At 48.0% G+C, this 12,645-nt stretch overlaps 4 protein-coding genes across 4 annotated transcripts; 3 read left to right on the forward strand and 1 right to left on the reverse strand.

Moving 5' to 3' along the window:
• Positions 1-227: 227 nt before the first annotated feature.
• On the forward strand, positions 228-1,769 carry LTR64_008262 (uncharacterized protein; the record flags this gene model as incomplete). Its single annotated transcript, XM_064902577.1, has 2 exons — positions 228-271; positions 320-1,769. 2 exons carry the CDS (start codon positions 228-230, stop codon positions 1,767-1,769), a joined length of 1,494 nt encoding a protein of 497 aa, XP_064751053.1.
• A 2,520-nt stretch (positions 1,770-4,289) lies between these two features.
• On the forward strand, positions 4,290-5,750 carry LTR64_008263 (uncharacterized protein; the record flags this gene model as incomplete). The annotated part of the gene is made up of 2 exons (XM_064902578.1): positions 4,290-5,599; positions 5,654-5,750. 2 exons carry the CDS (start codon positions 4,290-4,292, stop codon positions 5,748-5,750), a joined length of 1,407 nt encoding a protein of 468 aa, XP_064751054.1.
• Positions 5,751-6,251: 501 nt separating this feature from the next.
• Positions 6,252-7,448, reverse strand: LTR64_008264 (uncharacterized protein; the record flags this gene model as incomplete). Its single annotated transcript, XM_064902579.1, has 2 exons — positions 6,252-6,608; positions 6,669-7,448. The coding sequence occupies 2 exons, from the start codon at positions 7,446-7,448 to the stop codon at positions 6,252-6,254; spliced, it is 1,137 nt and encodes a 378-aa protein (XP_064751055.1).
• Positions 7,449-8,367: 919 nt separating this feature from the next.
• On the forward strand, positions 8,368-8,795 carry nrf1 (GTPase regulator Nrf1; the record flags this gene model as incomplete). The annotated part of the gene is made up of 2 exons (XM_064902580.1): positions 8,368-8,401; positions 8,449-8,795. The coding sequence occupies 2 exons, from the start codon at positions 8,368-8,370 to the stop codon at positions 8,793-8,795; spliced, it is 381 nt and encodes a 126-aa protein (XP_064751056.1).
• Positions 8,796-12,645: the final 3,850 nt, after the last annotated feature.

Here is a 12,645-nt window from a genome sequence, read left to right on the forward strand (position 1 = left end):
AGCAAGCTAAACTCCATGGGGCAAAGTGACATCCTTATCGATAAGCCAGGGTGCACTAGGCGCGTCTTCTGGATGATTGTCTGCACCACATTGAAGGTAGAAGAACAATCACCACTATTACCAGCTGTTGAACCCTCTCTCGTTGCAGTTCACTATTAGTACAGACATACAAGCGTTCATCTAAAACTCTTCAATTTTATCCCAATACTGCATATTGAACAGCTACCATGTCTGACGACGATGACTTCATGGCCGACTCCGACCAGGAGCAGTAAGTGGTCGAGCAGGTACTTTGTGCAGCAGAATTGACCAGAAACAGGTACGACTTCGAGTACGAGGATGACGACGAGCCGGCCGATGGTGATGTCGATATTGAGAACAAATACTACAATGCGAAGCAGATGAAAACGGAGGATCCTGAAGCCGCAATCGAAGAGTTTCTAGGCGTGCCCAAGCTGGAAGACCAAAAAGGCGACTGGGGCTTCAAGGGTTTGAAGCAGGCTATCAAGCTTGAGTTCGCCTTGCAGAAATACGACGACGCTGTGATTCATTACAAAGAGTTGTTAACTTATGTCAAGTCTGCAGTTACACGAAGCTATTCAGAGAAGTCAATTAACAACATGCTGGATTACATAGAGAAGACAGCCAACGATTTCACAGCCTACAGGTGTATGGAAGAATTCTACTCCCTCACACTCGAAACCTTCCAAGCTACCAACAACGAGAGACTGGCCCTGAAGACCAATGTCAAGCTTGCTAAGCTATATCTCGACAAAAAGGACTATTCTTCACTTTCTAGCAAGGTGAGAGAGATACACAAGGCCTGTCAGCGCGAGGATGGTCAAGCCGATCCGGGCAAAGGCACATATTCCCTCGAAGCCTATGCCTTAGAAATTCAGATGTACGCAGAAATGAAGAATAACAAGAGATTGAAAGCACTATATCAGAAGGCCTTGACAGTACGGTCTGCCGTGCCTCATCCCAAAGTACAAGGAGTCATTCGTGAATGTGGAGGTAAAATGCACATGAGCGAAGAGAACTGGAAAGAGGCGCAGAGTGCTTTTTTCGAGTCCTTCAAGAACTACGACGAGGCCGGGTCAATGCAACGTATCCAAGTGCTAAAGTACTTGGTACTGACGACCATGCTCATGGGCTCCACCATCAATCCATTCGATTCTCAGGAAACAAAGCCATATCGTAACGATCCCAGGATATCTGCAATGACAGAACTGGTAGATTCGTACCAGCGAGACGATGTCCATCGTTATGAAGCTATACTGAAAGAGAATTCTGATTTGTTAGAGGACAAATTCATCGCAGAGAATATCGACGAAGTAAGTCGGACAATGCGCACGAAAGCCGTGCTCAAACTTGTGGCTCCATATTCGCGCTTTACTTTGGCCTTTATTTCCAAGCACATCAAAATTCCAGTCAGCGAGGTTCAAGATATCCTTGGTGTATTGATTGTTGAGAAGAAGCTTAAGGCCAAAATTGATCAAGAGCATGGGACGGTTATCGTGGACAATGCTGAGAACGCCGAACAGATACAGCGTCTACACGACTGGACCAGCGCTATGTCTGACTTGTGGTCTACTGTACTGAATGATTCCGAGGGCTTCAAGCCTGACGACACGCAAAGTGCTCCAAGTTCCTATCTCATGTCGAGTACATTCGATGCACCTATTTCTACCGGGCCACTTCGAACATCAGGTGGTCGGCTACGTCCTCCGAAAGGCGGCAAAGGTGGTAAAGTAAGTGCTTGGGGCTAGAGTACAATGTCAGACCCTTGATATCGGATTCCTGCAATTCCACTTCGACTTACTGGACTCGCTTTTCGGAAGGAAGAACCAAAGAGATCATGCTTTAGTCGTCATTAGCTCACTCCTCGTGCAAGGTCCGAAGATGTATGTACGCAAGAGAGTGGAGAGTCGCTAGTGGGCCCGCACAGCATCGACATGCCCGCATTCATGTGCGTATACATGTCCAAAACCTCCATAGAGCATATCCTTCGTGCTAGACAGGAATGGTTCAGTCTCGTGAGCGAAGCAGATGCTCTGGTCACCGAGTAGTGCCATAGTTGCATGTTTTGCCGCAAGACGACCAGCCCAGTGATGGCAGTCATCCGCCAAATACCACATATGTAGCGCGAGGCCAAACCCCTCGAACTAAGCAATTGCGGCCAGACTGATGTGCTGGTTGCATAATTGACCAGCCACTCATGCATATCAATATGCGATATCATATTCGGAATCGCTTATCCTGGCTACAGAACAGCAACTTTGTAAATGACTCGAATCATTCGAGACGACAGTGCCCTTGATGATTGTTCAAGTATCCTGACCGTTGTGATTGAAACACTGCGTCGTGTGCATTCACTCATCTGCTTGATGTGCCTGCTTCACTTGGCCATGAATCCACATTCTTATCTGAATAAATTTGCCCCACGACGTACATGTCGGTGCCGCTCTACAATTTCATCTACGGAAGCAGCGCGCTGTCACCTCCAACAACATTGTTTCGAACACCAAGTTTATCCAGCAGTAAAGCCATGAATTTATCGAGATGGTAACTGCGTGATGTATTAAGCTACAAGTTATGTCTTTCGACACCGCAGGGCACGAGTGCTAAACTCGTCGCATGTGGCACCAGAATGGGCTGTTTGTCGACGATGAACATGATCAACTTACCGAGAAACAAAACAGACTGCTTAACCTATCACCGTCCAGGTGCATGTAGTGCACGCTATACAGGAACATGCAACTCGTTTTGAGCAGAGGGGAACGTGCTGTCATCATCTGACGTTGTGTTGCGGCACGAGCCGCTCCAATGCTTTCGAATCCCTCTAATCACTCGCGGTCAGTAAAGAAGTCTCACGCAACCCATGTCTCATAATGTATGAATCCAGACTGAATCGCTCGATCTCGTCGATTGTCCGTATTGGGAGTGCTTGTACTACGTATGCTCCAGAACACCAGAATGTTCGAGGATTGACGAGAAGAGGTAATTAGTACTTTACCCAGAAACGAAAGATCTCACAGCGAGTTAGAGATGCATGCTCAATTCCAGAGCTCTGCATGCTTCGAGCGAGCAACCTTCAGTGTCTCGAAGTGTGTGTAACCGTAAGTGAAGCCCAAGCGCCAAAGTTCAGTTGTACCTGTTAAAGTCGTTGGTCCTTGAGCCGCCTGGTGGAGGCAGGTATTTTGACTTCGGTGCTATTGTTGAAGCTTGGAGTTTAGAGTTTGAGAAGAACTTGATACTGTTGCTCTATCATGAATAAATCCTTGTCGTTCATATCTCTTTACTTGGAAGTCTTATGGCTAGAAGGAAATATGTATCTATATGCTTGAAACTTTTACCCATTTGGTACCAATTTCATAATTTCGAGCATTGGCGAACGTCGTACAAAGGTACATTGAGGTAGAGGCAGCTGCGCCGCGCCGTTGTAAGTTGCGACATGCACAGAAATCAGCTGTTATTTTCAGGACAACGGCCCGCCGGGAAACTGCAAGCAAAGCTATAGAAAAAGTCTATAACAAAGCTAAAGCGTCATCCGATTTGACAGCTCCTGCATGATAAGCATTTACACTTTGACTGCGTATCCATATTACTGGGCAGCGCAGCGTTGGTGAGCAGTCGCATTTGGCTCGGGTAGTTCAACGACCCTCAGCTCAAGAAAAAGTACAAAAAACTACCTCGCCTTCACTTGCGACGAATTGGCGCAAATCTTAGTGAGTCTTGTGTACAAAGTAGTGATTTTTGAGTTCAAGCAATGCTGGGTTCAAGGATGGCTCTCTCGCTTGCCGACGCACCCTGGTGAGGAGCGCCCCATAAATTTCGTAGTTCGGCTCTCTCCAAACACTTGACGTCTCGTGTTCGGTGGATCTCAACCGACACAAGCAAGCTGTCAAACATCTCACAGCACAGCACTATCATGTAATACACTGAAATCTGACTGAATATCGGTGATTCTCTTCTGGTTCAGAGTCCACACAAAGCTTTTGCATACTCAAGTGTATCGTGGTCCTCTACGAAAAAGCGTGCTTGCCCTGTCAGATGTAAGCCGGTTTGCAGACTCGAGCAAACATTTCACCACTTTGTCATTCTCGTTCGCAAATTACAACCGAAGTCACGTTTGCTAGTCGCTCAACTTCTAACCAGCTTCGGTGTTCACTGTGGAAGCTGAACTTCTTTACATGAACAACACTACTTATACCAAGACATAATCACGCCCGCAACGTCTTGTACGATCGCCCACAACAGCTGTCTGACGATATCAACATCTAATCAAGATGACAATGAACAGTAATCCGACAGAGATGGAGGCCTTCCAGACTCTATCGGATAAATGGCATCCAGGCATGGACCAGCAAGGCCCTTTGATAGGCATGAAAGTTGGGATGGATGTTCTCGTTTCCGAGTATGCTCAAGCAGATCAGACATATGTGGTAAAGACTACAGGCCTCGCAGCGACACATACGTCCTATCGTGCTGTCAAAGGCGACGGTCAATGCGGTTGGCGTGCAACAGTATTCTGCTATTTCGAAATTCTGCTCAATTCCATGGACCCCGGTCTCGTCCAAGCGGAGAAAATTAGGTTCGAATCGTATGGCGATACAATGAAAATGGTTGGAATTGACTACGATCTGATGGTGGATATGTTCGATTATACATGGGAGCTATTCGACGCTGTTACGCAAGCAGTACAGACAAATGGTCAGCGAGACTCTGTGATTCTGAACATCATGAACGACGAGAACAAGTCGAACTCCATAGTCTACCACTTCAAAATGGTTACAAGTGCCTATATGAAGCTCAGAGAGGAGGAATATGTACCATGGACTGAAACTCTCAACGTCGATGAATACCGAATTCGCAGGATTGATCCGACAAATGAAGAGATTGATGAGCTTGGTCTGAAAGTGCTGACTGACGCTGTCATCCTGCCAGCAGGCTTCGGCCTTGAAGTCCTCTATCTCGACCGAAGTATGGGCGATCAAGTAACACCGCATAGCTTCACCCCAGACACAAACCGAGTACCGACTATTCGTCTCCTGTACCGACCTGGTCACTACGACATTATCTACAAGGAGACACAGCCCCTCCAGGTCTATCTGCAGCCTCGACAAGAGGTCCCGGTCAATGTTGCTGGTGCGCACAACAACGTCAATTTCTACTCAGACTTTGGCTCATTATTCTCACCCCCAACTGGTGCGACCTATGAGGATATGTCGTTTCTATCGCATGGAAACTACAATCAACATCAAAATCCATATGCTCATTATTCTCAGCCTCTAAACCACAGCTATTACAATTTCTACCATCCTCAACCTGTACTCAATCAGTCCAGTCCGATGATGTACCTGCCGCCTCCACCAGAAGCACCACCTACGTCGTTGCCTTCCTGGTCAGCTCAACCCAGCGCGCGAACCTCAATACGTACTTCGACTTCTCCGCGTTCGACTACACTCTCGCCATCTCCAGGTCCCTCTGCCACTGCAGCACAACCTGCGAACGAGCCGCAATTCCGATTCACAACAGAACACATCAGACTCGCGCAACATGGTTTACCTAGCGTTCCACTACTGCTGAGCAATACGAGGTACGTTCATATCCGAATTGCATCCCTGCTGCCAGAACTAATTGTGTCTCTTAGCTCGACGGCAAACAACCCCGCCTTCATCGGCACTCCAAAGGGCACGTTCCAGCCTCAACAATACAGTCCTGGAGACGATTATGGAAGACGAAAATGACAGCATCAAGAACATACTGCACATATAGACCACACGAGTTACGCAGCATGACCCAGATTTTCACAATACACAGAGAAGCAGACAGGCATTTACTTTGAAAGAGCTGCAGAACCTGGTTACACCTCAACAATGCGATTGGAACGATGGTTCAGGAGTTTAGGACGGGTAAGCGGCATAGTGGTGTTTCCTGGTTGTTTACAACGATATCACGACAGAAGTTTAGCACCAATGTGTTGACGTTTATAGATTGATCCCAGAAGCGAGCATGGTCATTCATTGACTTTATTTCTATTTGCAGTGCTCAGCGATATAGTCATGAGGTGTTTGAGAGAGACGAGATGGCTCGATGCGCCGTTCGTTTTTATAGTCCGATCAACAGTATCCAACTCATCTTTGCTTGTGTGATTCTTGCGTCGTCTTCAGGCGACCTGATCTCCGTGGTATCGTACAGATTACCCCCTTCGGTCCAAAGCTCTTCGCACAACAATTGAGTCACAGCTCCTAACCGACCCATATCCAAACCACACCAATAACCACATCGAGACCCAACTTCTCCGCAGCCTCATACTTGAAACTCCACATGCCATCTTTAGCGTTATTCCAATATGCGCCCGCAGCACTATGCATACCTCTCCTGCCTCCTGAGCTCTTCGACCCATTCTCTTGCATGACTGTGTTGCTCTTATGCTGGATGATCGTGCTGTTCACGACAAACTTCCATTTCGACTGTGATTGTGGGTCTGAGGCTTCTGTTTCGCCGACGATTTGGGAGAGCATGGTGTTGATTATGGTTGTGTTCCAGGATTCTGTTTTCGAGTGGTCGTAAGAGGTTGTGCCGCTGAGAGCGGTGTCGCAGGCCTGGAGGTAAGACGTTAGTCCGTGGAGTGGTAAAGTAGGCTAGCACGTGTAACAGCTTACCTCGACTGTGATTTGCTTCAGCTTGTCGTAAGCAAGAGGTGGTTCAGCTGATGGTGTGGCCATCTTTACCCAGATACCGAGTCCTTCTGTATGCTTCTCCTGATAGTTGTGATGCTTTTCTGTAAGCTCGGCCTGGGCTTTTAAGTCTTCCTGTTGCGCGTGTGCGATTAGGCGGTTGACAGAGCTGGACTGACGAGAGGGGTTTGGAAGCGGTTTGTCGTCGTAAGGGTGGACAATGGCAAGGGTATGTCGTCGGATAGGAACAGTCGTGAGCTGAGAATAGTCTGAATTGGAACTGTCTGATCGTGGACGCTGGAGAATTGTCTCCGGAGCTTCTGAGTAAACCGTAGAAGCAGTCGATGGACGTTCAAGCTCCTGGAGTGCTGTTCCTGGTCGATCAGGATCGTGTCCGATATCTGGAAAAAGCTTCTCGTCCCGCGGTGGTAGAGGATCTGTTGGCGGACTAGAACGGTGTCTAGTATGGAGATTGAAGGTAGAAGCTTTGCGAATAAGTCGGCGCCGGAGGTGAGATATAGAATGCTGTTTCTGGAGCTGCTCTTCTCGTTGCTGTCGAATTGCAGCACTTTTCTCTGATTCAACTGCTGTAGATAGGTCAATCCGGCTCTTCCGTCGACTCTGAATACTGTTGAACCGCTGAAACAGGCTGATATTTGAGTCTTTTGGCGGTAGAGGTGGTGGAGTATCATTGTTTACATTTCCGGTAGAGTTGTGCTCATTGCGCCGGATCATCGACCTGGACTTCCGTAGTAGGTTTGCCATGGTGCCCCTTTCTAGCAATGCTGGTTAGCGAAGCAAGCGCGACCAATAGCGACATGCAATCCTGGCAGGTGCTCTATCGACGGTTTCGTTCTTGCGGGGCCTCGTCAAACAATTTCGTAGGTCTTCGCAGAGCTTGCATTTACTCGATACTTGAGCTTGATTATTGCTTGCAGCTTTTACTCGAGTATTTACAATTTCTCGTGGTGGGAGAAGTACTGCAGAAAACTTCGCTGAAGTGGTGCACTCTTTATATCCTACAGCTGTCACTTGGTCCAAGTGAGTGCAAGTAGCAAACTGCACTCTGCCCTCTGCAGACGTCAACCTTCGACAGATATTTGCTGCAGTCTTCCGTCAACTATTTTCAACCTGACCAACCTCGTCTAATCCGAGACAAGATACTCCGTCTGTCTTCAGAACTTCGAGCCGGCCGCAAACTCAAGGCCTATAGACCTCTACGTAGAAGCGACTGTCGAAACTCGAACCGTTCGTGGACCAGGGAGTCCCTCCTCCAGCCCCAGCTCGAATTCCAGGTCAAGAAGACGCCATCATCAGCTTGAACTAGCAGAACTCAGCTGATAGCACTCTTCGCGGAACCATCAAGAGGCACGATCAAGCAAGAGAGAGACGAAGACTTGAGATACAGTCTTCCATCAACGGCCAACCAGAAAGCAGCCTCACAACACAACTTCGCTCCAACGGGAAGCTTGTCGTCGGTTCAACAGCAAAAGTCCCGACAGAGCCTCCAACTGCATCCTCATCTCAATATAATACTGCAAGATCCTGTGCAGCTCGTACTTTCAGCAGAGCTAGTGATTATTTTGGAGCGTTCTCTTTACGTACGATCCCAAAAGCTGAAGAGGAACCACTTCTCGCCCCTTCACCAGGCTCAACCAGGCGATCTTCAAGACGACGCAGTTCAATGTCTTCTCAACCTCTTCTTCAAACCGCCCCAGGTAAGTAAAAAGTACTGGCTGATCTTCAACTGCTGACGAAATGCTAGGCAAGCGAATTGCTCTCCCAACTCGTGTCGAGCCCAAAGTTTTCTTTGCCAACGAGAGAACTTTTCTATCATGGCTCAATTTCACCGTCATCCTAGGTGGCTTAGCAGTTGGTCTGTTGAACTTCGGCGACAAAGTTGGTAGGATATCTGCTGGCCTCTTTACTCTTGTGGCTATGGCAGCCATGGTATACGCCTTATTCACCTTTCACTGGCGAGCAAAGAGCATTCGTCAAAGGGGTCAAGGTGGCTTTGATGACCGGATCGGCCCTACAGTCTTGGCACTTGCTCTGTTAGCTGCTGTCGTTGTGAACTTTGTGCTGAGAATCGTCGAGGGCGATCGAGCATAAGCAATTACCGAATACTATCAAAACCCATACGACGACCTCCACTCTGCCTTGTACCGTCATGAGGAAGGAAGTTACGAAAGCAATCGACATCAAGACTGCCGGTTGCCCATTCATCTTATGCAGTCTACTTGGCCAGGTCCCTGGTTCAGGAAACATTTGGCAACTTGGCCCTCTGCCAAGCCTGCACGAGTCGTGCTATTTGTACACAAGATACATACATTGATGTATACTCACAGGTTGCAGGTACGACGATGTGTAGCCACGAGGACAATTAATGATCCAAAGTACGTAGAAGTATCGACGAATCGAACACACTCGGTATCTCGCTTGATTCTTATCTCTCCATTTATACTACGCTGCCTTTGACTCTCATGTGATTGGCTTATGTCTCCCTGGTCAGAAGGAATCTCTGCTTGGCATGCAGTCGCCCATCCCTTTGGTGGACATATGAATTGGTAGCTGCTAACTCGGCCTCAGTGGATAGAAAAGAACATTTAAATTCGAAGACTTCTGGACTTTCGTCAGGACCTCTCATTCACTCCTTGGATCTGTCAACCTCACAATTATGAGATCCAAGATGCCAGATACAGATTTACGTGTCATCCTTTATGATTTTCCTTCTCACCAGAAGCGCCAATACGCGTCAAAGATTTCCGATCAGGTGTGGCAATCTTCCAAGGATGGTATTGTGCGCCTACACGCGGCGGGGTCGACCGCAATGGAAATGCGTGCACACCTGCTGAAACACCACAACTTCGAGCCTACGTTGGTCGTCCTGAAGATATAGCCGAGAGGTTCATCTAATGTTCTTGCAGGAAAACACAACTGTGGCACAAGATGAAGGCGTGGGATCTTCGCACGTATCTAAGCGGTGCTCAGTGGAAAGACACGACAAATAGGGACTCGGTGCCTCGAAGTTTGTCGTCGATGAGTGGCCATGCCTCCTCAAGTATATCCGATTTTGATTTCGAGGTGTTAATAGCCTATTGTCTCCTCGAGTGCCTGTGGGACTCGTGTGATAGACGTCTCTATGTCTGCACAAGCATGTATGGAACCCACTTCTATCTCAGAACAGGTTGGTACAGATTGGTTACCAGCAAAGAGCCTACACTCGTTGCCCTGCGAACTCAAGAATGGAGTGGTCTCAGTGCAGCAAGATGGATAAATACGAGGAGCTTCGGAGCAGCCTACAACATCTGAAAGGCCTTGCGAGCCAAACACAGCTGTGATCTCATTCGCATGCTACAGCGCCGTTTTCCAAGTGTTCAATCCAGTATTTTGGCTAAGATGCAACTGCTTGCAGCTATGTTCTTACTGGCTTTCACGGGCAGGTTGTGGAACGACGCTCACTCAGACAGAAACCACATGTCACCAGAGACCGCTTGCCATATAAACGCTGCGAAGACGATGGTCAGCATTATTCACACTCAGCTAGCTGTGAGGTTGCAGAAGAACCTTGATCTGTTGAGTGAGCTCTACCACTGCGTTGCTTCATGTCTACCCTGTGTTGAGTTCCGACGGCCGTCGCCTCAAGACGGAGGAGGTTGAAGACTGCAATACGGATGCTAGTGGCTATTCATGAATTAAGGTCAAGCTGGATAGAGACTCAATACCGCGTGGCTTTCTACGGGACAAAAGACGATGGAAGAGAAATACTAAGACTAAACCGAAAATATCGCGCAGTCTACGTTTGTCCCTATGTTAAGGCCTGAGGCAGTTAATTTCCTCGTGACAGCTACAGTCACCATCGATACACGCCCGACCGCTATGCGGGTGCTCTGCTCCTTTCGAATTCACCGAGACGCTTGACCTACGCCTGGAATTGCTGCGATACCACGATAACATCACATCCCATGTCGATAAAATCCTCAACAAGCAGATTGACACACCGTTATTATCCCTGCTAAAGCTGGCGAATAAGCCGTCCCACAAAGCGTCTCTATTTTCTTCATTAAGCTCATACACGACCACGTCCACAGCGACCGCGAGCACGCATATCCAACACACCAAAACAATCACGACAGCACATGCCAGGAGTATATCCTCGGTCATGAGCCCGCACACACTCACAAATAGACACAAGGGACAGAGATACAACCAGTCGAGCTACTGGTATACCTTCTCTTCGAGGCAATCTGGCTTGAGGGTCCTTTCGTCTTCTGTACGATCGTTCTTATATTCGGACAGCCGATAGACCCTCTAACACCTAAGCAACAGCTTTGGGACGGGTTTAAGATAATGCTGGGCTTGTCATGGTGGTTGTTCGTATCTCACACATTTCTTCGAATGCGGTATGGACTTGAGAGCTGATGTTATGTAAAGGGGAGGTATCGTGGACATGCTGAGACACGACATCGAGCTGTGGTTAATAAAAAGAACAACGCTTCCAGCTGCTCATGGTGACAGCGCTTCGTGGTGTGTATTCCTGAGAACGGAGTTGGCGAGCATGATACTCAAAGGTCCTCTGATTTTGCAGTGTGCAGGATGTGCGGTTGTCCTCACAGAAGATGCCTGTCATCCAGCAGCACAAGCAACAGCGAGAAAGAGGATTTCCGAGCATCAGAAGAATGAAAATGTTAATATTCCTCCATCTGGAAATTTGGAATTGGCATTGATTTAAATGACCCCTCCTCCGCAGTGATCAATGAATCGTATGACGAGGGGCCCAAGCATTTCCTCTGTGGTACGGCAGTCCTTCCTCGTCCTTTAAACCACCTCCCAAACAAGCTCCGGAACACAAAAGAAAACAAGACGTCGTAATCGTAAACCTACACGAATAGGCAGGAGTCGAAAATCCGGGGTCCAACGACCTTGCCCTCCTTCTCCTCCACTTATGAAATTTTCTTCTAGAAGTTCAAGCAGGGTACGGAACAATTTTCTGTTCTGAAAGGAAAGAGAGAAGAAAAGAGGAGTACATACTTTGCATCCCAAAGAATTGAATTTGAGCCTCATGCTCTGTCGATCATGAGATAGTGTAGACAGGGAAGGAAGAGCCGTAGTAGGTCAAGTGGCTTGGATTAGAGTTTGAGCACTTGCTCATTAGGGAAATGTTGCTGGTGCATCTGCGTCTGCCACTTCAGATCATGCAACCTTGGAGCCTCGCCGAGAGATGGTGACCTGATTCATGTAAGTGGCAACTTCCGTGCAAGATGGACCCAGACAGAGGGCAGTGTATGGTAGACCGCAAGATCGTGGGTCTATGCTGAGCATACAAGCCAGTTCTTCACCAACATTGCAGACGTTTAATGCTGACGCTATGATGACTGGAGTAGACGTTAATGCGGAGAGGCGGTTCTGCCTGGCGATCTTCCAGGTAGTGCAACAAAAGAACATCAACGGTTACGATCATAGAAGTGTAGATCGAACCATCACGGTAGGTGGAAGCGAGCTAAAGGTGATAATCTTCCAGATGTAGGTTGTCAGAAACTGTATGAACCATATGTTCGCCAAGCATAGTGCCAAGGATCTTGCGTATAGCACGTACTGTAGTGTAAACAGGCCTGGAACTGGAGCTGCTCCGAAAGTAACAATGTCCAATCGAGTCGTAGCTCCAAGCCTCATACCTGTGGATGGTTTTCGAAGGTCTGACATTGTCAAGCACTAGCTGGCAAGCGCTGAAGTAACAGTATCTCTGCGGAGTATGCTCAAGCATGCTGAGGATCTGAATCCAGAAGTACGGAAAGTACCATTGACGCTAAGCACGTGCCTGCCAACTCGCAGGAGAAGTATGAGCCTGTTAAAAATGTAGCACCTGTAAATCGTAGGGGCGTTGAACGTGGTTGAACAGGGTTGCTCTAGCACACTGCTCGGACACTGAGTTCCAATCTGCTCGCGTGAGGTACTTCGCAAA

The sequence above is a fragment of the Lithohypha guttulata genome (assembly GCF_036872675.1).
Source record: "Lithohypha guttulata strain CCFEE 5908 chromosome Unknown scaffold_8, whole genome shotgun sequence".
Lineage (NCBI taxonomy): Eukaryota > Fungi > Ascomycota > Eurotiomycetes > Chaetothyriales > Trichomeriaceae > Lithohypha > Lithohypha guttulata.